Source organism: Solanum pennellii, chromosome 2 (assembly GCF_001406875.1).
Source record: "Solanum pennellii chromosome 2, SPENNV200".
NCBI lineage: Eukaryota > Viridiplantae > Streptophyta > Magnoliopsida > Solanales > Solanaceae > Solanum > Solanum pennellii.
In genome coordinates this window covers 51,656,953-51,684,299 of record NC_028638.1, presented here as the reverse complement: position 1 = coordinate 51,684,299, position 27,347 = coordinate 51,656,953, and the positions used below count along the sequence as shown (strand labels likewise).

The 27,347-nt window shown below is 32.4% G+C and overlaps 2 protein-coding genes across 4 annotated transcripts; both read left to right on the top strand.

Annotated features, from left to right (window-relative positions):
* The first annotated feature begins 9,981 nt into the window (after window positions 1-9,981).
* Window positions 9,982-13,672, top strand: LOC107009042 (floral homeotic protein DEFICIENS-like). The gene is made up of 7 exons (XM_015208300.2): window positions 9,982-10,325; window positions 10,401-10,467; window positions 10,546-10,607; window positions 10,932-11,031; window positions 12,931-12,972; window positions 13,074-13,118; window positions 13,225-13,672. Exons 1-7 carry the CDS (start codon window positions 10,138-10,140, stop codon window positions 13,396-13,398), a joined length of 678 nt encoding a protein of 225 aa, XP_015063786.1. The 5' UTR covers window positions 9,982-10,137; the 3' UTR covers window positions 13,399-13,672.
* A 1,188-nt stretch (window positions 13,673-14,860) lies between these two features.
* LOC107011727 lies at window positions 14,861-27,109 on the top strand. Of its 3 annotated transcripts, none has more exons than XM_015211334.2 (10): window positions 14,861-15,120; window positions 16,957-17,842; window positions 18,029-18,864; window positions 18,959-19,120; window positions 19,215-19,269; window positions 19,646-19,794; window positions 21,591-21,677; window positions 22,073-22,201; window positions 23,825-23,961; window positions 24,174-24,304. In XM_015211334.2, the coding sequence occupies exons 1-9, from the start codon at window positions 15,049-15,051 to the stop codon at window positions 23,945-23,947; spliced, it is 2,499 nt and encodes an 832-aa protein (XP_015066820.1). In that variant the 5' UTR covers window positions 14,861-15,048; the 3' UTR covers window positions 23,948-23,961; window positions 24,174-24,304. The 3 variants fall into 3 exon arrangements, with proteins under 3 accessions (XP_015066820.1, XP_015066819.1, XP_015066818.1); XM_015211333.2 differs by lacking the exon at window positions 24,174-24,304 and adding an exon at window positions 26,856-27,109 and having other exon boundaries at window positions 14,862-15,120; XM_015211332.2 differs by having other exon boundaries at window positions 14,862-15,120; window positions 23,825-24,280.
* Window positions 27,110-27,347: the final 238 nt, after the last annotated feature.

The window sequence follows — 27,347 nt, the reverse complement described above, 5'->3', positions numbered from 1 at the left end:
TTTCGTCTCAAATATCTCGAAGAAGTTCCATTTACAATGATAAAAAAAATATGAATAGATTTTTTTGGGCAAAAGTCTGTTAATTTTTTTTCAATTCTAATAAATAATTTCTAATGTATAAAAGATGAAGACAATGAGTGAAAATTTTAATGCTATCGAAATGAAAGAGAATGCATATTTAGCTTCAATAGACAACAATGGTGTGTCATTGTAGCTCCATTGAAGAGAAGAAAGAGATGGAGCGATACCAACTCCATGGAAAATCAGAAATGGGTTTCTGAAGAAGGATGAAGAAAGTGGGGAGGGTGGAGGCTTTAATTAAAAATATTTTTTTTTAATTTTTTAAAATACTTTATGAATTAATTATATAGAGGTTTTAAAAAAAATTAAATGTAATGCCACGTGTCATCATATTATTGGTAAAATTAATATGAATTCGCGTTTGAAATACACGCGTTTTTGTTTTTCAATTGGTTGTCAGTTTGTGTCAAATAGGAATGAATTTTTTAAGGTTTAAGTGTTCAATAGGTACATTCCTTAGTTGAGGTGTCTAAGTGAAATATGAGGACAACTTTAAGTGGCTACAGATGACTTAGGCCTATTTTTTAGTTATTTTTTAATATTTATATATTTTATTCATCATTATCAAAATTAAAAATAAATGAATTATTTTCAAAATATATATAATAAACTAAAGGATAACACAACAATAAACAAATTAATCATATCTTAATTTTATAGATGAATAAATAACTTGAAATAAATATTTTAAGTTGCGTGAAAATAATATAAAATGGAAGGTTAATTTTATTATATCCCTCTTTAAACATACTAAATACAATACCTAGAAAAATGTAATAGGTATCCTTTCTTATCTTCTTTCCCTCTCATAAAAGAAAAAGATAAATATTACAACTAATGAAAAGAGTAAATTAATAACTAAGGGGTCATTTGGTAGAGTGTATAAAAATAATGTTTTATATAGTGTATTAGCGATGTTTGCATTAACAATGATTATAATAGTTATTCTTGCATTAGTTACACACTGATTATTTCTTATGTGTTGTTTGGTTTGGTGTATTAAAAATGACATGCAATGTAAAAAGAATTATTTACAAAAATATCTTTAACAATTTTGATGGAAAAGGAGTAAAAACATATTTTGAGAGGTAATTGTGTATTTAAATGCTAATGCATGCATTCTAAATTCTTTTGTGTTATAGTACCTATAAAATTCATGGCATTAATAATACACTTTCAATTACACAGTAGAGTATTTGTTATACTCATACTGTCATACATATAGTGGCGGAGCTACGGTAAGTAAGGTTGTTCAATTGGAGACCCTTTGTCGAAAAATTACATCGTATACGTACATGATTAAATAACATATTTTGGACACCATACAATTGCACTAAAGTGTTATAGCCTAGTTGGATTCTACAATGCCGAGGTACGCACAACTAGTTAATAGATCTTTTATTTTAAAAATAATTCAAAAAAAATATTATCAATTGAATTAATTAAGAGAAAATTTTAAAAGGTTCCTAAGTAATACCTAAATCATAATTAATAAATTTTTTATTTTTAAAATAATTCAAAAATTAATATTATCTATTAAATTAATTAAGAGAAAAAAGTTGAATATTATTATTAATTAATTAAGAGAAAAAAGTTGAGTTGCCAGTTGATTCGACTTTTGAATTTTCTTAAAAATTTAAACAAAATTCAAAAGTAATTATTTAATTTAAATTTAATAAGCAAATTCTATTTACTTAATTTTTTCTATAAAGCTACTAACACTTTGTTTGAATCAATTCTTACCCATTATTTCATAATGTATTGTATTGTATGATAGATACAATGTTTGGGTAGACTGTATTGTTTGTTATTGTTTAATAACGTTTTAATTGTTTGGTTTGATCATATCGTACTGTATTGTAATTTATAAATTTACTGAAATATCCTTAATTATTCTAGGGTAGGAAGTTTGACTAGATTTGAATAATTAAGGTAAAGGGTAAAATAATATTTTGAAATATTATGTAAAGATATAATTGGAAAAAAAATTAAGTAACAATGGGAACACACCAAATTGGTTGTTCCATAAAATAGAGGTTTTCATTGTTACGTAACAACGAAATTTAACAATACAGTACAATACATTTTAAGTAACAATCAAAACAAACATTGTGGGTATAGTAACGATACAATACAATACAATGGATAACAATGTTCCAAACACAATTAAAAGTGATAAAGGCTCCATATAAAATTTTTTTTAATAACACTCTTTAATTCTACTTTTTATTTTTCATGTTTCATTGTCATCAGTGATTCGTGAAATCCTGAAGCATAAAAGAGATTCATTCTAAGTTAAATTCTCTTTGTTTTTTTTTGTCCATTCACATTCTATTAAATAAATATGAATATTAAAACTAAATATTCTGTAGTTGATTATAAATTTTTTGGTATAAATTTTTTATTAAAAGAATTAATCATTAATGTCATATAGTTTGATTTACAAATTTTTGTGCATCAATTCATTAAATATTTTTATTTACCTATTCAATTTTTGGACATCCTTCATGAATTTTCTGGCTACACCACTCTGCATACATATCATAAAAAGGTACACCAAACAAGATACTTCTAATATGCAATGTTAACACATGCATTAATTTTACTAATACATTATATCAAACGATTTCTATGAGTAAAATGATTGATTTATTTCATAAAGTAAATAAGTATTGTTGAAAAATTCAAAAATAATGTGATGGATAACTATTATTTGACGGAAGAATTAGTACTTTTTTAAGTTTGATTTTTCAGTCTGCGAATTATAAATATTCACAAACAAATAGCTAGATGATTACGCAGACACAAAAAGTATTACTTTCTCCATTTTAAAGAATGACATAATTTGATTTGACATAAAATTTAAGAAAATAAAAAATATTTTTGAACTTTATGGTTCTAAACTAGAGTTATGTGGACAAGAAAATGGCCGCCACGTTTCGTCTGAAATTGCGATTGGCGAATGGTGATGGCCCCTCCTGCTATTATTAGTCCCATTTTATATTCAAGAAGTCGTAAATGCTTTAAACTAACTTGCTTCCTCAAATTTAAAAGTATCATAATTATAATTTAATACTAGGACCGGTAAGAAGAAATTAGTTGTTTGGTCGAATTTAAATCTCTGACATTTAAGAATCTTTTTGCTTTTTATTTTTTTTCCTTTCCGTTTGCATTATTGAAATTTAAATGTGTTAATCAGAATATTAATTTAATACTAGTATTTATTAGTTTAGTTGAGGAAATCTCTTAAATCTTATAGGAGTAGTCTTCATTTAAGGTAAAGATATATTCTCGATGCTCCATTTGAAGTGTCTTTTAATTATGACATAACACATAAACATAATTTTTAACTTGGATTTAACGGATAATTATATCTTTTGATTTTGAGTGTGTACAAGTAGACACTTAAGCTTGTATAATTTTAAATAAGTAGATCCACATATCCTATATGACATAATAGATGTAGGACGCCATATAGGACGCAAAATTGTCATGTCGGACGAATATATTTATTTGTTCAATTTTATATAAGTTTAAGTGTCTACTTGTGTACACACAAAGTTAAGGGTCATAGTTGTCAACTAACACCAAGTTAAGAGTTATGTTCATATATTATGCCTTTAATCTTTTAAAATTCATCCGTATTCAATGTATCGTTTCAACGAAATCAAAATCATTAGTAAAATATAATTTTTTTCCTTATGTATTTGTGTTTTAATATTTTTTGAGCTAATTAAAAGTCTATTGAAAATATCTTTTTCATCCTATAAAAGGTAAAAATTAAATAAGATTTATGTACGCTCAATTCTTTTAATTATATTATATATTGTATACTGGTGAAACTAGACTAGCTATATTATTATAGCATATATATGCTCTTATAAATGAGTTGTGCTATATTAACTGTGTAATGACATTCTTGTATGGAAGGGTCATCAAGAATAAAATGAAATTATTGTAAAGCAGAATTTTATAAATATAGAACGGTAACCCTTTTCTTTGAGTAGACTAAAAAACAAAAGCAAGCCTTATAAATTAAAGTGGAGGGTGACTGATGAAAATGTATATCAATACAATATTACAAAATTTATTAATTTAAATATGTAGTAAAAATAAATTTACTTGATGAACAGTCCAAAAGTCAGTAAGCAATGTCCTTGGTGGTTGAGTTATGAGGTGAGCATCGATGGTTAGTAGATATACCTAGTAAAGAGAGATATACAATAATAACAAATGTCTGACAAAAGTCGGGAGCGATGCTAGAGGTTAGATTTGTTAATATAGGCTAGGTCCGTAGGGTTGATTTGGGAAAATCCAATATTTAATAAAGTTGAATTAAGATTTTTGGAGTCAATTTAAGAAAAGAGCTTTCTAGCTCGGTCTGAATAAACCTGCTGGTGCGTGAGGCATGAGAAATATTGATAAAGGCGGTCCGCGGGTCAATAAAAATTAATTAAAAAATATAATATAATATTAAAATTTAAAATTAAAGAGAGTCCAAACTCAAAACAATTAGGTTAATATTTCTATTTAGATATTTATACGTTTACTTGAAAAAAAACTTAATAAAGATTTTATAAAAATAATTTTATTTATTGATTTGATTAACAAGTGTAACATTAACATCATATAATATTGTTATATCGATATTTATGATAATATTTTTAAATTATATTTACAATTTAATTTAATAATTACTAAAAAAATGAAATTTTTAAAAAGGGGAACTTTCACATATAGCCACTTAAAAATAATCTAATTACTCGCCATAGTTATAATTTGATAATTACAATTCATAGTTATATGTTATATTGAGGAGAAAGGGAGAGAGAGGCGGAAAAGAGTGGGAGAAATGTGAATAGTATATGTATATTGGTTAGATAATTGTATATTATGCATATGTATTTGTATATATGACAAGCGAGACTGGGTGAGGGAGGAGAGAGAGAGGGCAAAGAGTATGAGAGAGGTGAACTATATATGTATATAATTGTATATTATACATATGTATTTGTATATATGGCAAGCGAGATTGGGATAGGGAAGAGAGAGGCAAATGAGATTGAGAGAAACAAGCGAGAGAGGGCAGAGAGTGAGAAAGAAGTGAACTTTATATGTATAACAGTTTGATAATTGTATATTATACATATATATTTGTATATTCTAGCAAATTATACATATACAAACGTCACTAATAATACAAACTCAAAGTAAACCCATGTAATTAATGTATAATGTCAGTCGTAAGTGGTAATTATAGCAAACTATAACTATAATGAGTAATTAAATAGTATAAGTTTGTTTTACCGCGTAATTTTCTTTTTTAAAAAAGTGGGCTGGCTCGACAAGTCTGTATCCATGTACTTGTGGGTTGGACCAACCGTTTACTGGCGCACACAAAAATTGCGCAAGCTCGGCTTGGCCCGTAAAATGTCAAAGTTTGTATGGGTTAGCCCGAATGGGGGTGGGCTAACCCATGTTGACAGCTCTACTAGATATAAAACCAATTGAAATTAAGAGTGTGTTTGGTATGAATGAAAACATTTTCTAATTTTCTTATGTTTGGTTGGGACAAAAGTTTTGGAAAATGTTTTCCAAATCAACTAATTTTCCTCAAAATTAAGGAAAACATTTTTCAAAACTCTCCTCCAATTTTAAATTACATTTTTTTTTGGATAAACAACAATTTTTTAAAAAAATAATTCAATTTTTAAATTTTATTTTTTTACCCGATCGCTGACCCCCACCCACCCACCATCGGCCAACCTCCTCCTCTCCCCAACCCCACTCCCTCCCCAAAAAAATAATTTTGCTTTTTAAAAATATTTTCAACTTCAAATTTTTAATTTTAAACTCCTATCCCCTCCCCCCACACCTCCAAAAAAGTTAATTTTGTTTTTTAAAAATACTATAAAGTTCAACTTTTTATTTTTTCACTCCTACACCCCTCCCCTCCCCACCACCACCCCCCAAATAAAAATTGTTTTTAAAAGTATTTTCAATTTCATAAATTATTTTATACTGTAGTAAAAATAAAAGATGTCTCTCAAAAACATCTTTCATTCATAAATCAAATACTAAAATCATTTCCGAAAAATATTTTCTACTCACCAACCAAACATGAGAAAATAAGTTCAAAATCTACTTGTTTTCCAAGAAAACATTTTCCATATAAAACATTTTCCTTCAAACCAAACACACCCTAAATAATACAAAAGTGAAGAGAAGCAAGACAGGCTAATTAAATAAACAATCAATCAATGAGGAAGAAAAAATTGAATCCGAAAAGAAACAACTCAAATTGAAAATCACACATGAGCAATCTCAAGTGAATTCGAGGTTAAAATGTTCGAAATCAACAATGAGAATCCGTCTATCACTAATCTAGATTAAGTTACACTAAACTAAAGAGATTCTACCCTCAAACTACACCCTTAAAAATAGTTTTTTCATTCAACATTAAAAATCTTTATAATTTAAGTTTTCCAAAATAAAAAAGACTACTACTTTTAAAATAAAGAAGACACTTTATTTACAATTTTACCCTTGGTGAGATAAAGAGCCTTGTTTGATTGTCTTTCTTTTGTGAATTCTTGAAGTTAAAAGATTACCATTTGCAAAAATTGACCTTTTTCTTCTTCCTCTTTCTTTGATGGATCCATACATCGTATGTTTTTACTTTGTGTCCACCAACCTCCTCTAAAGTTTTTACGCGATTCATGTTATCCGCGTGGTTACGAGGGAGGGAGTTAGGGGCTATGAAGTTATCTTCACAACTTCACTTGAATGAACAAATCTCAATGATGTTAACATTTCAAAGTAGTTTTAAATAATCCAAACATACAAAAAAATAAATAGATTATGAATTGATATTGAATAATTCAAATCCAGAGATGCATTAAATAAAAAAAATCAGACATGCTTAATATTATCCCCGTTGTGAACATCTTCAAATTATTATATCCTTATATACATAGAGAGATATATAATATCTATGCATTGAATATTTATATGTTATTTGTTCATAATTAAAGTTACTCTAGTCTTTATCAGTAACAATTATCACTAAAAGTAATTGAACTTCTAACTAAATTTGTCTTGAATTTCTAAAAATAATTTGCGATGGAAGAATATTATAACTTGATCTATCATTCATATATCTGTTCCTGATAGGCTAACAATCTTAGTTGCTATGAGTTTGCATGTTAAGTGTGAATTGAATAATGTCCAGGGACATTAATGTTACTAGTAATAAATGAAGATTTGATATGTCTCGAGTTAATTAAATATACAACTGGATAGCTTGAACATGTAGTTGTCCTCCTCTAGGATAGCAAAAGTGTCTTATCTTCATATGACGTTATAGTTACTTCAATCATAGTAATTGATGCATGACCTTGAAAAAAAATGCCACCGAGTTCATGTAATTGAAGTTGTCCGCATAATTTATTGAGATACCTCAATTAAGGCTAGTACCTATTGAACACTTTTATCTATTCATATTTATATCTATTAGACATTTTTTGATAATAAGTTAAAAAAATAAAGTGTATGTAATGCACTTGCTGTGATATGGCAAAATGACAAATTAAAAGTTAACATGTGGCCTAGGATCCAACAATTATAAAAAAAAAGTATTTTATATTAAAAAAAAAATGAAAATTATTTCAAATAAAGTTTTTCATCTATTTTTAAAAATAAATAAATGAGAAGCCCAACTCTAGTCAGCCCCTTTTCTTCATCTTCTTTCTAACAAGATTTTCTTTCTCAAACGATAAAATTCAATATCTTTATTAATTGCTTTTATAATTATTTTTTATTCCTAATACGTGAGTTAAAAGATATTCAAAGAGTGATAAGGAAAGAGAGTCTTTCAATCGTCTTGAAATCGATAGAAAAGATTAATCGAGAGGACCTAAATTATTTTTATTGAACCACTATGATATTATTTTTAATAATTTTAATGGGTTTACATTTTAATTTGAATGGTAATATTTGTTCGAAGGTGACCCAGATGGACGTCGATCGGCTAATTTTTTTCAGTCTGATGTTCTCTCTTATTTTTTCCCTTCAAATTCACTTAGTTGATTCAATTTTTATTGTTTTTAATAAATATTAAAAAGAGATGGAATAGGAAAAAAAACAGTGTGCAAGGTCTTCTTCTCTTTGTTGAAGACGACGACTTGAAACGCGTGGGGTGGGGGCTTTTTTTCTTTTTTGTTTTTGTTTTAGCAAATTGTATTACTTTTAAATTATTTTAAAAAAAATTAAACTATTTAAGTGCCAAATGGTGAAAAGTATTAAGTTTTTTTTGAAAAAATAAAAATAAAATAATATTTAACGTTTTTTCACGCGCTTAGCTGAAGTGAAAAAATATTTTTTTGCCATATCAATATTTTGTGTTTGATAGGTATACTTTCTGAACTATTTAGGTGTTCAAAGGGTAATAGTCACAGTTGAGGTGTCTATGTGAAATATGCAGGCAATTTAAGGGGCTGCAGATGACTTTGATCTGAAACTTGTCCCGATTATTCATTTAGACACCTCAACTAGACATACTACCTATTGAAAACTTCTATCATTTTGAATTTGAACCATTTGAAATTTTTTTTGAGAATAAACTAAAAATAGAGGATGTGTGAAATACACTCGCGCTGACATGTCAATTTGATCAATTAAATAATGACATGTGTTATTTTTTAATCCAAAAAATTAATTAAACATTATATTATAAAGTAAAAAAAAATTATTTTAAAGTAAAAAAAATGAAAAAAAGAAAACTTAAACTTAAATCACCCACTTCCCATGCCTTCCACTGAAACCCAAAACGTACGTTTTCCTCTAACTCCATTAATGGCGACCCTCCCCCTCCCTGTACAGTGCCATCTTCAACCCGATAAATTTTTCTTTTCATCAGCTTTTTTATTAATTATAACTTTCTACTTCATCTCGTTTTTTAGGTAGAGAACGATGGGGAAAAAAATCTCTCCGTAAAATTTCTAAGTTTCATTTGTCATTGTCGAAAAAAATGGATTAATTTTTTTGGATGAAGAAACATCCTTGTTTTGGCCAATATACATCAATTTAAAGTCAAAACAACACATTTACAACAAATTAAAAACTTCAATAAAAATTTGAGCAAAGTAAATAATTGATAGAATAATCCTCCAATAAATTCAAACAACTGGACATCAATTTAACACCAAATTATTAAATTAATAGCAAAGATACAAACTCCGAACTTAAAGCCTTTACAAATTAAACATGAAAGAAAATGACTGTAATAATGGTAGAATGATGATTTCAATGGTGGTGCAACCAATCCTAATATGGATGACAATGTGGCAAAAAATATAACAACAATCGAGCTAAAAAAAGGTTAAGTATCAGGAGAAAATAAGAGGAAGAAAAAGGGGTGTGTAGCGGCGATGATAGTGGTAAAATGTGGTGTGATGGAGGAAGTAGTGCTAAAGAAGATGAAGAAGAAATAATAGTTTTTTTTTATTTTAAAAAAAGTCCAATTTAATATCTTCACGGGCCCAAAGGGTGTGAGTTATAAACAATGTGCCATATAGACAAAAAATGTTCAAATGGTTCATATTAGGAATGATTGAAGTGTTCAATAGGTACAAGCTTTAGTCGAGATGTCTAAGTGAATTATGTGGATAACTTAAAAGGATCTCACGTGACTTAAGCCTTAAATACATTAGTAACGCTTACATGCTTCATACGAAAAATAATACTCTATTAAATAAACAACCTTACTAATTTTAAAAAAGTTTTTTTTTTAAAAAAGCCTTAGGTAATGGTGAATAGAGAGTTGTCTTGGTCAAAGAAGCCGACATCACACGTTAAACAGTAATGATAATGAAAGGCAGAGAGACTTTCACAAAATAGGCAAAAGCTTATAGTAGTGCAGTTGCTACACTTCAATCTTTCTTTTCCCGATATAGTTTCTCTACTAACCCACCCCACATCTCTTCACTTTTTCCTCTCTTTAACTTCAACAATGAACATGACCCTTGTTGATTCACCTCAATTTCTACTTCTTCCAAAATGGGTCGTGGAAAAATTGAGATCAAGAAGATTGAAAACTCGACAAACAGGCAGGTCACTTACTCTAAGAGAAGAAATGGTATTTTCAAGAAAGCTAAAGAACTTACTGTTCTTTGTGACGCTAAGATCTCTCTCATCATGCTATCAAGCACCAGGAAGTATCATGAGTACACAAGCCCAAACACTACGTATGTTATGTTCTCAACACACAAAAATTTACTTTATTGAAATCAAAAAGAGGTTTAATTTTTTTTTCCTATCAGGACAAAAAAGATGATTGATCAGTATCAGAGTGCACTTGGAGTTGATATCTGGAGCACTCACTACGAGGTATAATTTTAGCGTTGATTTTGTATACTCTTACCCTAGAAATTGAAATCAATTTGTATATTGAATTTATGTGTGCAGAAAATGCAAGAGAACTTGAAGAGATTGAAAGAGATTAATAACAAGCTAAGAAGAGAGATAAGGTAAGTATTTTGTATTCGTTACTGTTCTGTACTACTCTGCATATCATTCATGTTACTTCACCCATATTTGTATTCCCTTTTTCAAAACTATTTGAAAATGCTTTATGCTTATGAGGTAGGGCTAAGATCTGCGTACTCTACCCTTCCCCTAAACCCTACTGGTGGGCTTACATTGAATATGTTTTATATTAATAACACAGTTTTTAACTTTCTAATTTGAGAAATTGAAGGATGGTTAATGAGTTTTATCATGTGATCAGTTTTTTTTGGTATGTGTAATCAAGCAATGATAATGAAATGTCTGATGTTGGTGTCTGTTGATAGGCAGAGAACAGGGGAAGACATGAGCGGACTCAATTTGCAGGAACTATGTCACTTGCAGGAGAACATCACTGAATCTGTTGCTGAGATTCGTGAACGAAAGGTTATTATTCATACCTTACTCTTTACATTTTTGGGGTTATGTTAGTCTAGAATAAATTTTATCCATTTCTGAAGCTAAATGGACCTAAATTAACTTAAGTAATCAGGATATATTCTTTTATCAAAATGTGAAATAGTGTATGTTAAATGTTAGGTTAAATTCACTTTATTTCGAGTCTTGAGAACAGAAAAGTGTTCAACATTTATTTGAAGTATAGGCAATGAATCTTTTCAGCTTGGACCAATTTAATTTAAACATTAGTGAATACAACATTGTCATTTTAATAGTTCTTCAAGCTGGTCTTGTTTCTACTTGCCAAAAATGCCTATAACATTTTGTGACAGGTGAGCATTCAAGGTTAGACTCAAGGTTATTTGTAATACGTTTAGGTCCAACGAAGAGTGTCTGGGTGTCTAAATATGCATTTATAAAATTCATGACCACTTCTATCACAAAAATGATTATGTTTGAAAGAATTGCTACTGTGACTAATTGATAAGTCGACTTGCCTAAATTAGGTTTGTCACTCTTAGAATTCATCTCAGTTGACTAACCTGAGCTAGTCGAGTAATCTATCTTCATATTATTAGTAATAGAGTGATATGTAGACCTACTAGAGGCAGGTTTGTCACTGGCAAGATTTTTACTGGTTGACTTCATATCGTGACTTGCATTTGCAATTCCTGAATATCTTCCTGAAGAAAAAATTATTTTCTATTCCACATACTTCCAATCTTATATTTCCTACTCTTTCTTTCCAAGAATAAGTGTAGAGCTTTCACATGCAGCCGTTGAGTAAGTCTTCATAGTCTTCAATTGGTCTTGATTAGCTTCTAGAGTTTTGGAAAGAAATAGGTGCTTTGATACTTGTTTCCATAGAGGCCTTTTGATTACTGCCTTGAGATCTTGAGCTTTAATAAGTGCAGAATCTTCTTATTTAGTTTTGCTCTCTCGAGAAGATTCCTTCTTTAACAGATGTTGATTGAGTTCTTCCCATACAGATATATTAGCATATAGCTATTTTACTTGACTTCCCTTCATATGCTTCTATGTGTTAAGCTGCATAATCCTGCATACATAGAAAGCACTTACATTAAAGTTGTCATCATAAAATTAATTGAAATAGAAGAAACCAATGCTTCAACCCGTTGAGCAGCAGCAGCATTAGTGTCCACAACAATTTTCAGAACCTCTCCAACATCATAATCACAACACACTTCAAATACCTTCTCCGTAAGCCATGTAGCTAGTTTGTGCCACATACAATGCGTGACACGCTTGATCTTTCAAACACAGCCCTCTGCTCAACCCTCAATCTCCACAAGCCCAAATCATTGGGCTTTCACGCAACAATAGCAACTTGTACACCCAAACATTCACTAAGCTTAACAAGCCTTTAAAACAGTTGGCGACACTACAACTACGTTGAGGCCCATTCTAGTTTTGTTGAAGCAGTATTTCACATTGCATCATAAGAAAGCTCATTTAGAAGGTTAATGGCTGTGTAAGTCGGGGGATGATACCATTAGGGCCTGTTGAAGAGGCTTAGTACAATCTCAAAAATGGTCTCTGTCTATGTGGTAGCTATGGAGTGAGCTAATGTGCTTTCTTCTGTACCTGGATGGCCTTTCATTGCTATTATTGTTTGTCTCGCTACAAGATTTTGCTCCCCCATTTTGAATCAGTACTTGGTAGAGAAGACCATTTAAACGAAAAGAATTGTACAGTAGTAATATTTTGGTGACTCATTCATGTAATTGATCATATGATAGGTCAAATCAAACTTCACCTTGGTGTTCTTTTTTTGTGTTTTACATCGTCAGCAAATGAAATTAGAATTAGTTTTCCACATGTTTTATTGACGTACTTAACTGTAAGAGTCTCTCTGATTTCCTACAGTACCACGTGATCAAGAATCAAACAGACACCTGCAAGAAGAAGGTAAGTTTATCATTGTTAATATTTTATATGAATTCCTTTCTTTTCATTTTGCCTGGGCATTTTACAAAGTGCAATGGGTTCTTCTATAATGGCAAAAATAGGCGAGGAACTTAGAAGAGCAAAATGGAAACCTTGTACTTGACTTGGTAAGTATCTCTTTATAAATTCAGTTCATATGCTGATTTATTTGTTTTTAGTTGATTAATGGGGTTGTTTACTAACACAAAAAGTAACGTAATTGCTTCATCAAAGGAAGCAAAATGTGAAGATCCAAAGTATGGTGTAGTGGAAAATGAGGGGCATTACAACTCTGCAGTGGCATTTGCGAATGGAGTACACAATCTTTATGCTTTTCGCCTACAACCATTGCACCCCAATCTTCAAAACGAAGGAGGATTTGGTTCTCGTAATCTACGTCTCTCCTGAAGATATCAGTTCACAGCAATGGCGTTAAACCTTAATGCTGAGTTACTTATTCGAATCAACTTCCCAAATTATATCTTATTCCTAAAAAAAATTAAATATTGCAAGCTGCAAACACTACTTTATCTAACTAATTTGCCCTGAGTCTGGATTTGGTTCTTCTCCTATTTATTGTATTAAGCACTCTTATTATTCTAGGTGTTTCAACTCCTCTATATATATGAATTATGATGCCTTGAACGTATGTTCAATTAATCAATTTTCCTTTTCGACTTGATTGTTAGCAGTCCATATCACTTGGTTCTTTTTAGAATGTTATGCAGTATGTATCTTCATTTGTGAATCTAGTTCTTAATATTTCGTCATCAATGGAGCTAAGCTGTTAAATTTAACTTAAGATCTATATAGCTCTACTTAGGTCATTCTCAATCGTCTTCTGACTCGTCAATTTTTTTCCCTGTACTTGTTATCTTAGATCTATTACCGATTATCCATATTAAAATGTTATGTATTTGGTAGCTGTATCCAATTGTAACGACGCATTTATAAGCTTCCCCGAATATGCTTTTGCTTAGATTCGCTTGGCACTTTGGATGCTATAAGAAAATTGTGTGGTTAAAGATTTATCATCCATGATATGTGTCTACAAAATATTGTTTTTCTTATAAGGTGATTTTCTATTAAATATATTTAGTTGAGAATTTCTTCACTGTCCTTGTTAGGAAGTCAATATGTAATCAGGAAATTGTGTTCTTTAAAACTTTATTTGAGAAAGAATTAATTTTAGAAAATAGTTGTGTTTGAAAGTTGTTTTACAACATTTATGAGGTATAATTTTCATTTAAAACTTTGAAAAACATAAAACAGAGTTTGGAAATAATTTAACACTACTAAATTAATTTTCATTCAGCTGAAAAATTAAATGAAATCTGAATATTACAATACTTATGTTCTCTCAATGAGGCCTAATGGAAATATTTCATAATTGAAATGGTAATACCAAGTTCGTTTTGTTATTATTATTATTATCATTTTTATTTTAAGGATATTAATATTTTTTTTAGATCTTGTTATAATCTCTAAATTAATTAGAATGAAGAAAAGATTTGAAACTTAATAATTTGAGTACTTGAAATTGTTTTAGATATGTATATTTATGGAAAAAGTTTATAGTCTTAGGAAAGAAAATCCCAAAACTTCAGAACAGGTATGAGCCAACTTTTAAAAACTTGAATATAATTGAAGATCTAATTAAATTTATTTTGACTGAATATTTGAAGAATTTTTTTAAAGACCAGTACAAGTTCCAAAAATTGAAAATCTAGCGAAAAAAAGAAAAAAAAAAGAAAAAGGGGGACGTTAAAGTATTACGGTAACGGAGAAAGGAAAAAATCAGTATTCCGTGAAGCATGTTACCCACGCCGTGACAACGCTTCACAGCAAAAAAAAAAATTAGAAGCTATAAAAGCATTTCCCAATCCGCAAAATGTCACTTTGTCACCCAAAGTAGCGATTCCGAACCATCACCGTGAGTTTAATATTCCCCAATCCACTTCCAGAAATCAGTTTTCTTGCTCTCTCGAATCAGAATTCAGAATGATATAGCTTCCTGGATATGGAATCAAACTGAATTTTAGGGTTTACAAGTCGGAGATGGCAACTTCTGCTCCACTTCCTGTTTCATGGATTCCTGAGGACGACCTCCTTCTAAAGAACGCCATTGAGGTTTTTCTCAACTCGATGATATTTTTTTCGCATAAATTTCTGATCGTTCTGTTTTTTAGGATGTTGTATCTCCATTTGGCACGTTTGTGTTAATGTTTCTTCAAATTTTCAATGTTTAAAACACCTCAATCTATTTTAACATTGGAAAATTAAGTTGATAGGATGATATAGGGATGTTAAGGCTTTTTTTAGATAGTTTAAGGTAGATAATTTGCCGGAAATGCGAGGTACACAGACTGACAAAAACTCATGCTCTTAAATCTTTTTGCTGAAATTGTGGTTAAAGAGGAGAAAACTGGGTTTTAACAAATCAATGCAAGTGCTTCCATGAATTTTAGGTGTTTTTTGCTCTAGCAGTTGCTTATCACGTGATTCGATGTTTTAGCTGCAAAGCAGACTGGGAGTGTGAGATGTGTGTAGAATAAAATGATCTAGTTCTTTTGTATATTTATGGATCATGTGATTGTAGATACCTGTACGTCATTATTGTTTGAAAAATGTTCCGAAAGACATTTATGCATCATCGGTGTTAATAGCTAAACATTGATTCCTATAGGTACTCCAGTTCTTCAATTTGATGATTGGCTTTGAGCCTTGTTGTACTCTTCACTGTTTTACTCGGAACTAGCAGTTTTTCAATTTGTACACTGAAGGCTATCTTTGGAAATTTTTTAGTTTGTCTCTGTGAATCGGATCTTCTTTCTATATTCTTCTTAATTTCCATCTAGGCACAATTAATTTCTTTCTTTATTGACCTTGGCTCACATATCAAAAAAATAAATAAAAATGGCTGTCTGCTGGTTGGCTAGTTGATAGAAATACTTCAATTATTTTCTTTGAAGTAATGTCTGTCTCTTATCTTTTCATCGTCTTACTGTTGTCTTGAATATCATTACTCAACATCTATTTTTCTTTAGTTAGCACTCTAAGTTGCTTCATAGCTTAGTCTTATCAACAAGACTGAATAAATGCGCGGCTAACTTAGTCAACATAGGAAGAGCGAAATCGAGGTGAGATTAGACAGGATTGAGGTACCCAAATACAAACAATTCAGTGTTTAGGTAGTTGTTCTCAGAGAATGAAATGATGATGAATATGTTACACAGAATTAAAATATGATGGTTCAACATGGGTGTCATGTCATAGCAGATGCCTACCACAATTGAGTTTAGAACAGTCATAAGCAACAATTTTATATGGGAGGAATGGTGAACTGTTGAAGTTCCACACGTCTCAAAATTTCGCGCAGAGATGCGAAGATGGATGTTTGATTATACAAGCCTAGCAATATTAGAAATGACCACATTCGCGGGAAAATAGTAGCACAATTTGAGTATAAAATGAGAGGTCACTTGAGATGGTTTGTTCATGCCTTGCTTCGACTTCAAGATGCACTGGTCCATTAGGTATGAAACCATGATACTTGAACGTGTTAAAAAGGGATGAGATAGATTTAAGTCACTAGGCAGGAAGTTGTCTCAAAGGACTTATAATCTCTTGGAATTCATGCAGCACAATGGAAGGGAAAAATCTATATAAACGACACGTATTAGTTGAGAATATGTTCTAGTCATGTTAGCACTTTATTTTACACCCTATGCCTTTCTAGAAGTTGTTCCGTGTTCCAAAGATTTATATATCAGTAAAAAATATAACAAACTTCTGTTACTTTTTATCTTATTATTATTTTGTATAATATTTATCAGAGATGAGTTTATATAAAGTAACATGGTCAGTGAGGATTCATATAAGTCAACCCAACTTGCTTTGGATTGAGTCATAACTCTTGTTGTTGATTTTTAAAGAAACTTCCTCAGTTTTCCTTGTATGCTGCAGGCTGGTGCATCCTTAGAAGCACTTGCTAAAGGAGCAGTACGATTTTCTCGCAAATTCACGTTGCAAGAGCTGCAGTATCGTTGGCATTCGCTGTTATATGATTCAGATGTCGCAGTTCCAGCTTCTGCTCGCATGGTTGAGCTTGAGCATTCAGGGATCAATCCATTGTCAAAGTTTAACAGATCTGAAAATCTTAAAGCAAGCAAAGATGTTGCTGGAAAGAGGAAAGCAGACAGTATTCGTAGACGATACTATACTTTGCGGAAGAAATTTAGAAGTGAATTTTTCAATTCCACAGATCTAGGCTTTCTGGATGAGCCAAATCTACATGATTGCAATGGACACGGAACTAATTTTAGGCAGGATGTAAGAAATGAAGCTCAGGCTCGTGATGAAAATTGTATGCTTGGGGGTTGTATCTCGGATGATCTTGGGCTTCAAGAATCAGATCTTGATATCTTGCGCCATGTTTTCCCAGAAGCACTTGGAGACATGCCTGTCTCTCCTGCCATCGCTAATTCTCATATAGCCTACAATAGTAGGTGTTCAATCTCAGTAGACGATAATGGTCCAGATGCAATTGTAAGAGAAAGTAGGTTTCTGGAGGGGCTCTCTACTTCATTAAGAGAGGAGAGGAATTCTTTTCAGCCTGATATGGAAGATAGAGAAATTACGGATGTTCTTAAAGATAATTCCATTGACTTTGAAAAGTGCTCGGCTGTTAAGAAGCCTCGCTTATCACAGTTATCTCCTGACAGAAAGATCTTCAGTAGTCCTGAAGGAAAACAGTTGTCCACCTTCCGTTCAAGGAGTGATAACCATCAAAATATCTGTAGTGGTCCTTGTGGATTTGACAGTAGACAGCATTCTCGCTCCCCAAAATCAGGTGAGAACTATTTATTTCATACACTGGAATTTCCATCTGTTTAGTCTATTCTCCTCCTTTGGAACACAGTGGAAAATGTAGCAGTATTGAGTCTTGGAGATATGCAGTAAGCCATTAACAAGGGCACATCCTGATGATGGCAATACTAATGATAGTGTTCATGTGTGTATGTTGTTGTCATTTCAGGAACTATGTTGGGAGCCAGGACTGGCAGCACTGATTTTATTGATTCATCAGCTACATCAGATGGTGAGTTCACGGATCTCCCAGATTCTCTCTTAAATCTTTCAAATGAGGATGACGTCCTTTTGGAGGTGGATGGCAAGGATTCAGCGGACAACTTGTGTAAAGAGAATCTTAAGTTCCTCCCAGATTCTCCTTGTGTTATTCCAGAAGGCGGTTCAGATGACCATGAATCTGAAGTAATCAAAGAATCAAACACAAACATTACAGATCCTGATGATTTCAATCCTTTAGGATCAGAAATGGAAAATTCTTCTCTATATGGTCATTATGTCAGGGCTGATTGTGAAGTTGATGTGCCATCCACATCAGCATTAAGTCCTGATATAAAACAGCCTATTGATGGGAGTAAGCTTTGTATACTTAACACCGAGGACACAGAGATTCCTTGTAACGATGATATCTTCTTGCTTATCCACCCTTCCACATCATTTGCTTCTACTGCCACCCTATCAGTTGGTCAAAGTTCCATAAACCTGTCATCGCCTGGTAGTAGAAGTGAACAAAGAGTCAGCTCCTTCACTCGTGGAAAAGATTCTGGCAAGTCTTTTGCATGGACTAATAAGGTTGTACCAAACGTATTTGGAGAAGCACGACCAGTGCAGCCAGCCATTGGTAGTACTGCCCATTTAAAGGTGTCTGGTACTACTGCTTTACCTGTCCTTCCTGGTGCTGCTAACAAGGGTGTGGGAGTCGCAGGTCAAAGCAAATCATTGCCTGTAAATCCAGTAGTATCTAAAAATGATGTGCTAGAGGAGGATACTGCTAGAGTTCAAGGGGTATCAAAACATGAATTATTATCTATACTTTCTTCCATAAATTGCTTACCTTCTTCATATGGAACCTTCAGAGCTGCTTATTTGTTGGCGGCAGGTGGGGGACACTCCAGCTACTTTCATCGAGGCACCAGAATTTGGTGAATCAAGTTCTGTCAGGGTAGCTGTTACAGAGCCAAAAATAAACCCTTCAACATCAGAAGTGGAAGATCCTCAGAGTGATGATGATGTACCGTGTTTTTCTGATGTTGAAGCTATGGTAATTCTTGACGCTTCCTTCTTTAAGCTAATCTTATCTGCAGAGTTACCAAATTCGATATAACATTCTTTGATTTTGCAATTTCGCTTTTCAGATACTAGAGATGGACTTAGATCCACATGATCAAGACTTATATGCAACTAAGCAAGGTAAGTTCTTTGAAATTGAATGAAGTTTGTTCATTTATAGCTTTTACTGGGGATAAATCATGTGCAGTACCAGATGTGTAAAACTTGATGTTCCTTCTCGTGCTATCACTCTTACATATGTTTGTTCTTCTTATGATTGATGTGCCAATTTTATACAAAGATTACATCCATATTGGTCATCCATTCATTTAAAGGTGTGTAATTATTTAATGCTGTAATTCACATAGCAAGAAAAAGTCGATTACCAAAGTAGCCAATGGGTGCGTTATATTGTGAAGCCAATATTTTTATGTTAAAGTGAAACAGAAAATGCTTATTATTATGCTAAGCGGTGTAGATTTATATAATCTTGAACTGCTGGGTATGTAATATTCAGAGTCCAAGTATCAGTCTGAAGACTTTAGAAGGACAACCATAAGGTTGGAACAGTGTTTTCGTTCTGGTATGCAAAGAGACATGACTGCTCGAGGGGCCTTTGCCATCCTATATGGTCGTCATCTGAAGCATTACATCCGAAAGACCGAGGTAAATATCCCAGATTGTGACCTTCTGCATCTTGTTATTTAGTTGATTGATTATATTAATGCTTTCTGCATTCTCCTTTACAGCTGCCCCCTTAACCCAATCCCTCACCAACAATCACACACACTCTCTATCTATCTACTTGTCTTGTTTCTGCTGGGGAAATTCTCTTCCACATCTGTTATTTCTATTTTCCACGTAACTGTTCCTTTTGAGGTTTTAGTTTTAAGAGTATAGTTGATATCCAACATTTTCATGTGGCTGTTCAATTGCTCCCTTTTGGGGATATCTTCTTGCTCCTAATAATACAACGAGAAGGAAAAAGTCCCTAGGTCGTATATGCACCAAAGAAGCTACATAAGCTCCATTGAAAGATTATAGTTTTCCTCCATTAAAGTAATAGATACAAATAATTTATATCGATAAATTTCTTCTTCTTGTGAAGAAACTAAGCTTGTGTAACTTGACCACTGAGATTATTGGGACACCTTGCTGTAGAGCTGCTGACTGCAACAACAACCCAGTGGGAAGGTGTAAACAGACCTTACCCCTACTTTGTAGAGAGGGAAAGCCGCTGACTGGATTTCGATAAAAAGATTATTACGAAATATAAGGTTGCTAAACTAAAATATTCTTAACTCATTGGGAACTCGGGTTATGACGTTAAGGGTAAATATTAATATATTAATAAACCATTAACAATGCTTGTAAGAGTCCCTTGAGAAAAAAATGTTATTTCCTTTCTCCGTTGTGTACTTCCTCAGAGTGACTTGGCTATCATCAAGCATTTGTATCATTGACACGGACTGTGCAGTTATAGCCTGATTCTTGCTTGGAAAGCAGCCTCTTGGCTAAGGCCATGTTTATTATGTTATTAGTCTTAGTTTAGTATCTGGAAAGAAGACTTTTGTTTTGGATTTGTCTCACTAGTTTTCATTGGTTTCCTTACCGAAAACCTTTACAAGGATTTCCAGCTAATTGATTTGACCTTTTTCCTTAGCCAAGTTGCTGCGGACTGTTCACTTTTGGTGCCACACCTGCATCGATAACACCCACGTCGACATGATGTGGGCGTGGGATCCATATGGGATATGGTCAAACGATTTTGGGTACTAAACCAAAATCGATAGAGAAATTTGAGAGAAAGGCTAGAGAGAAGTCATAATTTGAGCAAATGTTGTTTTAAATGTTAAAAGATTTGTGTTAAAACATCAGCTACAAGAAGGTGCTTTAAAGATTAAAAAAAGAAGAAGGTGCTTTAAAGATACTTTACTGGTTACATCATGGCCAAACGTGCTATGCACTGAAGAAGTCTATCCTGAACTATATATCATTTGTATAACCATATTACACGCAAAAAACAGTAAAGAGATGCATTTGTAGTTAATAATAATTATAGATTTGGACATGCTTTCAGAAATTTGTGTATTCATGTACTTTCAAGTAGTCCACCATAATTTAGACATATTTTTATATTTTAAAATTATTTTTAGCCGAACGCTGCACCCGTATCCATACCTAGATACCTGCCCACCTTATCCTAAAATCTTGTTCATGAAGGATCCGATCTTTAGTTCAGCATATGTATCGGGCACCCGTACCCGAGTCTGAGCAACTTTGTTTCTTAGTATATCCCTATTCGTCTTGCGTGTTTATTGGTATGACCTCTTCTCCTTTTCATATTGATTTTGAACACCTTATGGTTTTGCAGCTTTTAGTGGGGAAAATCAGGCCCTGATCATTGCAATTCTTTCCCATTTTGCCTGTGTATTGTTAACCAAGGCAACTTGCCTTTGTAGGTCATACTTGGAAGATCCACAGATGATGTTGAGGTTGACATTGATTTACGAAAAGAAGGTCGTGCTAACAAAATATCTCGGCGTCAGGTAGAATTATTTAGTAATCATCTTCTATCTATGACTTTGTTAAGAATGATGTTAGTCTACTCCTTGGATGTCTGTGTTTATGACTTTATGTACTCTATGAAAAGGATACATGTCAAACAATACGAGGCATTGTGTTGTGTTTTTGTTTTAAGTGCCTTTTGACGTTACTCCTTGATGTTAAAGCTCTAGTGAAGGAAGATTTTGTTGGCGCTTTTTCATGCTTTATGTAATAATGTACGAGCATAGAGGTGATGCCGCCAAAAACACACAAAAGATTGCCTTCTATGTCGGCTTATAAATTTCATGGAAAATATAGTTACATGTTATGCCATCCTTATAGTTTTGTATTAAATGGAAGGCCTTTTTTGGACATTTCTCCATGTTTTCTTACTTAGGCAAGCATCAAGATGGAATCGGATGGATCCTTCTGTCTGAAGAATCTAGGGAGGTGCTCAATAGCAGTGAATGGCAAATCTGTTGATACTGGGCAGTATCTGACCCTTAGCAGTAGTTGTGTGATAGAGGTACGTCACTCTCCTTACCTTTAAGGGACAAATGTTCTTGCAGGTCACCTACATTTAGGTCTTGGAAGTTCTGCTTTGTGGTAAATAGTACTTCCTTCCTATGAGTCTGGTTTCTTATTTATTTAATTGTCTGAGATGTTATGTAAGCAAATATTACACATCGCTTTTCAGGTTAAAATCCCAACAGAGACAATAAACACTAGGTGGTTTCTTCCCATCTACCCTAGCCTTTTGTGGATAGAATTATCTTGTACCTGTTGCTGGTGGGAGGTGGGAGTTAAGTTATAACATTGAAGTTACCATTACTAGTTTTAAAAAAAGGTTATAATATTGAAGCAAATAACCCCAATTAATCTCCTCGTATTTAAAAAAATTTATATGAAAAATATTACAGTAATGTTACACGGTTTTAAGTTAAGGAAATGATTTATATAAGGTAAAATGTAAATCAATTTGAAGTCTTAAGTATGAGTACTTCTTACCTATTAAGACAATGGAAGATAATAAGAAAATTTTAAATTGATTTCAAACTCCTAAATATTAAGTAGATAATTAGATTCTGTTTTATCTAATGTGAAATTATATTTTTAAGATAGAAAAGGTGAATGACATATCACTTTAAATTCAATTCCCTTTGTTGTTCAATGAGAATGCACATGCCAACAAGCTTTTGATGTTTTATAAGTATACTAATCTCACATGAATAATAAATCTTTGGTACATTCTCATGTTAAGTACCCAAAATTAGTTGACCAAACAAGGTATGGATCCCATATCCACACACATGTCGTTTCGACACGGGTGCAACACCAAAAGTGAAGAGTTTGAGCAACTTAGCTTAAAACACAAGGATAGATTGGGGAAGGAGATACGAGAGAGAGTGCACAATGAATTAGGGAGGGAGTGGAAGTGAAACAACAAATACAGGAAGACTGGATCTGGGTTTATGGATTCTAGGAAGCAGGAAAGATATGACCCAGGGATGTTGATGGTTTAGGGCATTGAACGTGTCACTAGTGGGGTAGAATGAGAGCTATAGAGAAATGAGGATTGATGTTGAAAACTTAGAGAATGGATGTGAAGTCGTTTTGGATTTACTAGGGGCAAACATGTCTATTTGAAGCTTATCTAGATAGACCTTATATCCTGGTAGATAATTTGCTCTTCCTTTATCTGTGCATGTGACCAAGAAAGGCCATCTAACAACAAAATAACACCACCACCACCTCGATCATTAACCAATTGGAGTCTGCTAAAAAGGTTACTGTACCTGGTTGCAAATGTTCTCCAAGCAATAAACAAAAATGTGTTTTTGTAGATTTCCTGTCATTCCACGATTTTTCCTTTTGTTTCAATTTCTTCTTTTAGTGCTATGACTCTTTTCTCATCCCCTGATTGCTTCGTGGAATCACCCACCCCCACCCCCCCTCTTATGGGGAGTCAATAGTATAATTGGTGAGTGCATTGTTTAGTCACAACAATGAAATGAAAATGAAATTCCATCTAAGCTAATTTCTAAGATGGCCTGTCACATCTTCAACTATTTTATATTGTGGCATTTTTATTGGCAGGAGTGGTCTTACAGTTTTATTAACTTATGAAACATACTGAACTTTTTTACAGATAAGGGAAATGAGTTTTTTGTTTGAGATGAACCCCAAGTATGTCAAGCAGTACATAGAAAGCATTACCCAGAATAAAGGAACAGTTAGCAAATTTGAACGGTCACCTGAAAGGAAACCATGATGTACACCTTCAAGGTATCTTTGTTGGTCTTGTTCTGTTCTGTAAATTAACCTTATGTTGAATCAATATCTTTTGTTGAGGATCAGTTTCCTCTGTTCATTAATGGATGTCTAGGTTGTAAATATCTAACCTGCCCAGATCCCCTTACTACCTTGTTTCTTTTCTTCATCTCTATGCGTGTAGTTTCACTGGGACTTTCAGTTATTCTCTTCTGTAATTAATTTAGGAGAAAGGAGGAGAGGAATTATGATCACATAGATGCCTAAAGAAAGATTAAATGTCCAAATGGAATAGTCAAAGTTTTACAGAAGAATTTGATATATAGCTGTCTAATGATGCCCATTTCATTTACACATATTTTCTTCCAGATTAAACTACTCAAATGTAAATGCTGAGACTAGAGTTTGATAAAATTTTTTTATAACATCTCAAGTCTTTTACTCTCGTATTTCAGAGGTTTAATTATATATTCATTTTGCCTCCTTTTCTTTTTTCTTTCTGAAAGGAGAAGGATGATTGCAAATTGATGAGTTATTATTTATTTTAATCAACTCTAATTATTTGCCTCATCCTTCTTCAAGTCCGTAGGAAGTCCCTGGATTTTGTTTTCTTCTGGGAATTAAATGGTGAAATAGACTACTTGTTCATATTAATTGAAGTGGGTTGAGAGTCATGAAGTCTCGGGTCAATTATCACCGAGACAAATATTACGGTAGGATATTTGCTAACCTTCACCAGCATAAATATAATAATTCCATTGCCAAACTTGGACAAATGGGAAGATAGCAAATATCCCATGTATTAGTTGAGGTGCATGGTGCCTGTACCCAGCTATCAAAAACAACTAATCTATATATCTGTACTGTTTTTACATTCCCTTTCACGAACCACTACCAGTAAATATCTTATCAATCACCGTTATGTTTTTGAGCTCTGACTTTCTGATGGGCCGTCTCGATCTTGTCGTTGATTCTTCATCATAACAAACCTATTCCTGGAGTCCTGCTAATTGTGTCTATCATTTGAAAGTATAATCTGCCAAGCTTCTTTCGATTGTTTTAGAAGTTCAGATTTTCGTATGTTATTCCCTTTTGCTTCTTTTGACAAAGCGAGTTAGGAATCTACTCCTCATTCTATAGAAATTGGAAGGTGGATGCATCCTAAATAAATCCGTAACGAATTAGAGATTATTCGCCATATCTATAAAATTGTTCCCCAGTCCTACAAACCTTTCTTGTTTTTCTTTTTATACAATTTCCACGGGTGCTACTGGAACATTGCACGCCTTTCTTCTTTACTATCTTGTTAAGGTCAGATGGGATAACCTTGTATTAAACAAAAGAACTCCTTGAAATTTGGCAATGCGAGTGAATCAATTACCTACATGGAGCTCATACTGACTTCTAACAACGGATATCATAGCGATCAATTTCTCGTATGTTTGAATAAAATGGTCGTCAATAAGACGGTAGTAATAGCGAATAGTGAAGCATCTTTCTCCGAGTTGGTTGAGAAATGAGCTAGCGACTGCGATTAGGTAGAGGGCAGCCTTTTTATTTTATTGTTCCCACTTTTTTTTTTATATGAAATAAAAAACACAATGCATTCAGCTGGTTTGGGACCCTAACGTCTCTCTGTGTGATTTGGTAGGGAGTAACCTTATTTTATTGTTTCAATTCTTTATAATGGGATTTTAATAATGCACTTACACTCTGTTTGAATGGTTGTTACATACTACAGAATGTATCATATTGTATTTTGTTGAATTGTGTTGTACGGTATTATTTTAAAGAATATGACGTTGGCAAGATTGTATCATTTTTCATGGTTACATAATGTAATAATCAAAAATTTGAATGATAAATCTATAAGAAAATTAGGTACGAGTAGAGCTACTATAAAAAAAAAAGTAAAGGATAAAATAACATTATTAAATAATAGGTAAAAAAAATGAGAAATTAATTACGGCAACAACACGATTATACTAAATTAGTAGTTACACTAAATGATACTTAACTTTTGTTATTACCTAATAATACAAAAATTAAAGTAACAATCAAAACAAACATGGTATTTAAGTTTAACAAGGGATAACAGCCTTCCAAGTAAGCTTTAAGATGTTCAGACCCTAACGAATGATACTTAACTTTTGTTATTACCTAATAATACAAAAATTAAAGTAACAATCAAAACAAACATGATATTTAAGTTTAATAAGGGATAACAGCCTTCCAACTAAGCTGTTAAGATGTTCGGACCCTAATGATCACCCTAAGATGACATGTCAGACCAATGGGGCTTATAGGGGATGGGGTAAAAATTTTTGAACAGCACGTCGATATTCTTCCATAGCAACCAACCAAATATTCTTGACACATTTTCCAGTTGTGAGTGATCCTTGATATATTCTTAACGACAAAACAGAGAAGTGTTCAGAGAACCTTGGTGCTAATTATAAGCTTTTTTATGAGTTTAACAATTTGAATGTATAATGTGGTATATTTAGAAGTACCAGCGGTATCAAAATAACTGTTTTGGGTGAAATGGAAACGGTTTACAATAATTTAAGTCAAAACTCAGCTTACCACTTAAAAGTTGTTTTAGTCAAAGATTAAACATTGCCAAGGTGTGGGCCACCCTTAAAAAACCTTCGGCACTTCTTTTTTTTTTAGGTCAAACTCTAGGGAAAATTAGTGTATTTGGACAAAATAAGCTGGCTGCAAGTAGGTTAAACCACAGGTTACTATTCTACCTCTCTAACCACCTTTGGACACATTATAGATATTACTTTTAACATTGTTGTTAGGAAGTTTCTTGAATATGCTAATAGTAATGGAGGGTAGAATGTAAAGATTTTATTTGCCACAAGATTTTCTCTAATGTTAAGAATGTTATCGATATGATGCAGAAACGAGTGGCTACATCATGGGAGATAGGAGTGATGTATGAAGATATTTTGGATGCTCTTGAGCATGTATATGATGTTATCGATTTTATATTCCAACAAAATAGCTCATAGGTTAATTAGATTTTCCATTTCTTTGCTGAATGATATCTCTTGAGTGAGGTTTTCTCCAAGTTGGATTGTACAAGATAACAATACATTTGAATCATGTAGTCCTTGATACAAGTAATACAAGAAAAAGAAAGACTTTTTTAACATTTTTGATGGTGTCGAGCATTAGATTGGTCAAGTAACTTTGGTTTTAAAAGAAGCAAAATTTATCCAAGCAAGAGCAAAAAATTCAAACTTTGTTCACTAGAATAACAGCCTTAAACAACTAGCAGTCAACCAATTGAAATGCCACCTTTAGTGAAACGCAAAGACAAATTATTGGTACCTAACTTTTTCGAGAGTATGAGAAAGTGGCTCTCTTTTAGTGGTCGAAGTAAAGTGCTT

Coding starts and splice junctions, on each gene's coding strand:
- LOC107009042 (XM_015208300.2), top strand. CDS start 10,138: ATGGGTCGTGGAAAAATTGAGATCAAGAAGATTGAAAACTCGACAAAC. Junction 10,608..10,931: donor AAGCTAAGAAGAGAGATAAG/GTAAGTATTTTG, acceptor GTCTGTTGATAG/GCAGAGAACAGGGGAAGACA. Junction 11,032..12,930: donor CTGAGATTCGTGAACGAAAG/GTTATTATTCAT, acceptor GATTTCCTACAG/TACCACGTGATCAAGAATCA.
- LOC107011727 (XM_015211333.2), top strand. CDS start 15,049: ATGGCAACTTCTGCTCCACTTCCTGTTTCATGGATTCCTGAGGACGAC. Junction 18,865..18,958: donor ATACTGCTAGAGTTCAAGGG/GTATCAAAACAT, acceptor TGTTGGCGGCAG/GTGGGGGACACTCCAGCTAC. Junction 22,202..23,824: donor GCAGTAGTTGTGTGATAGAG/GTACGTCACTCT, acceptor ACTTTTTTACAG/ATAAGGGAAATGAGTTTTTT.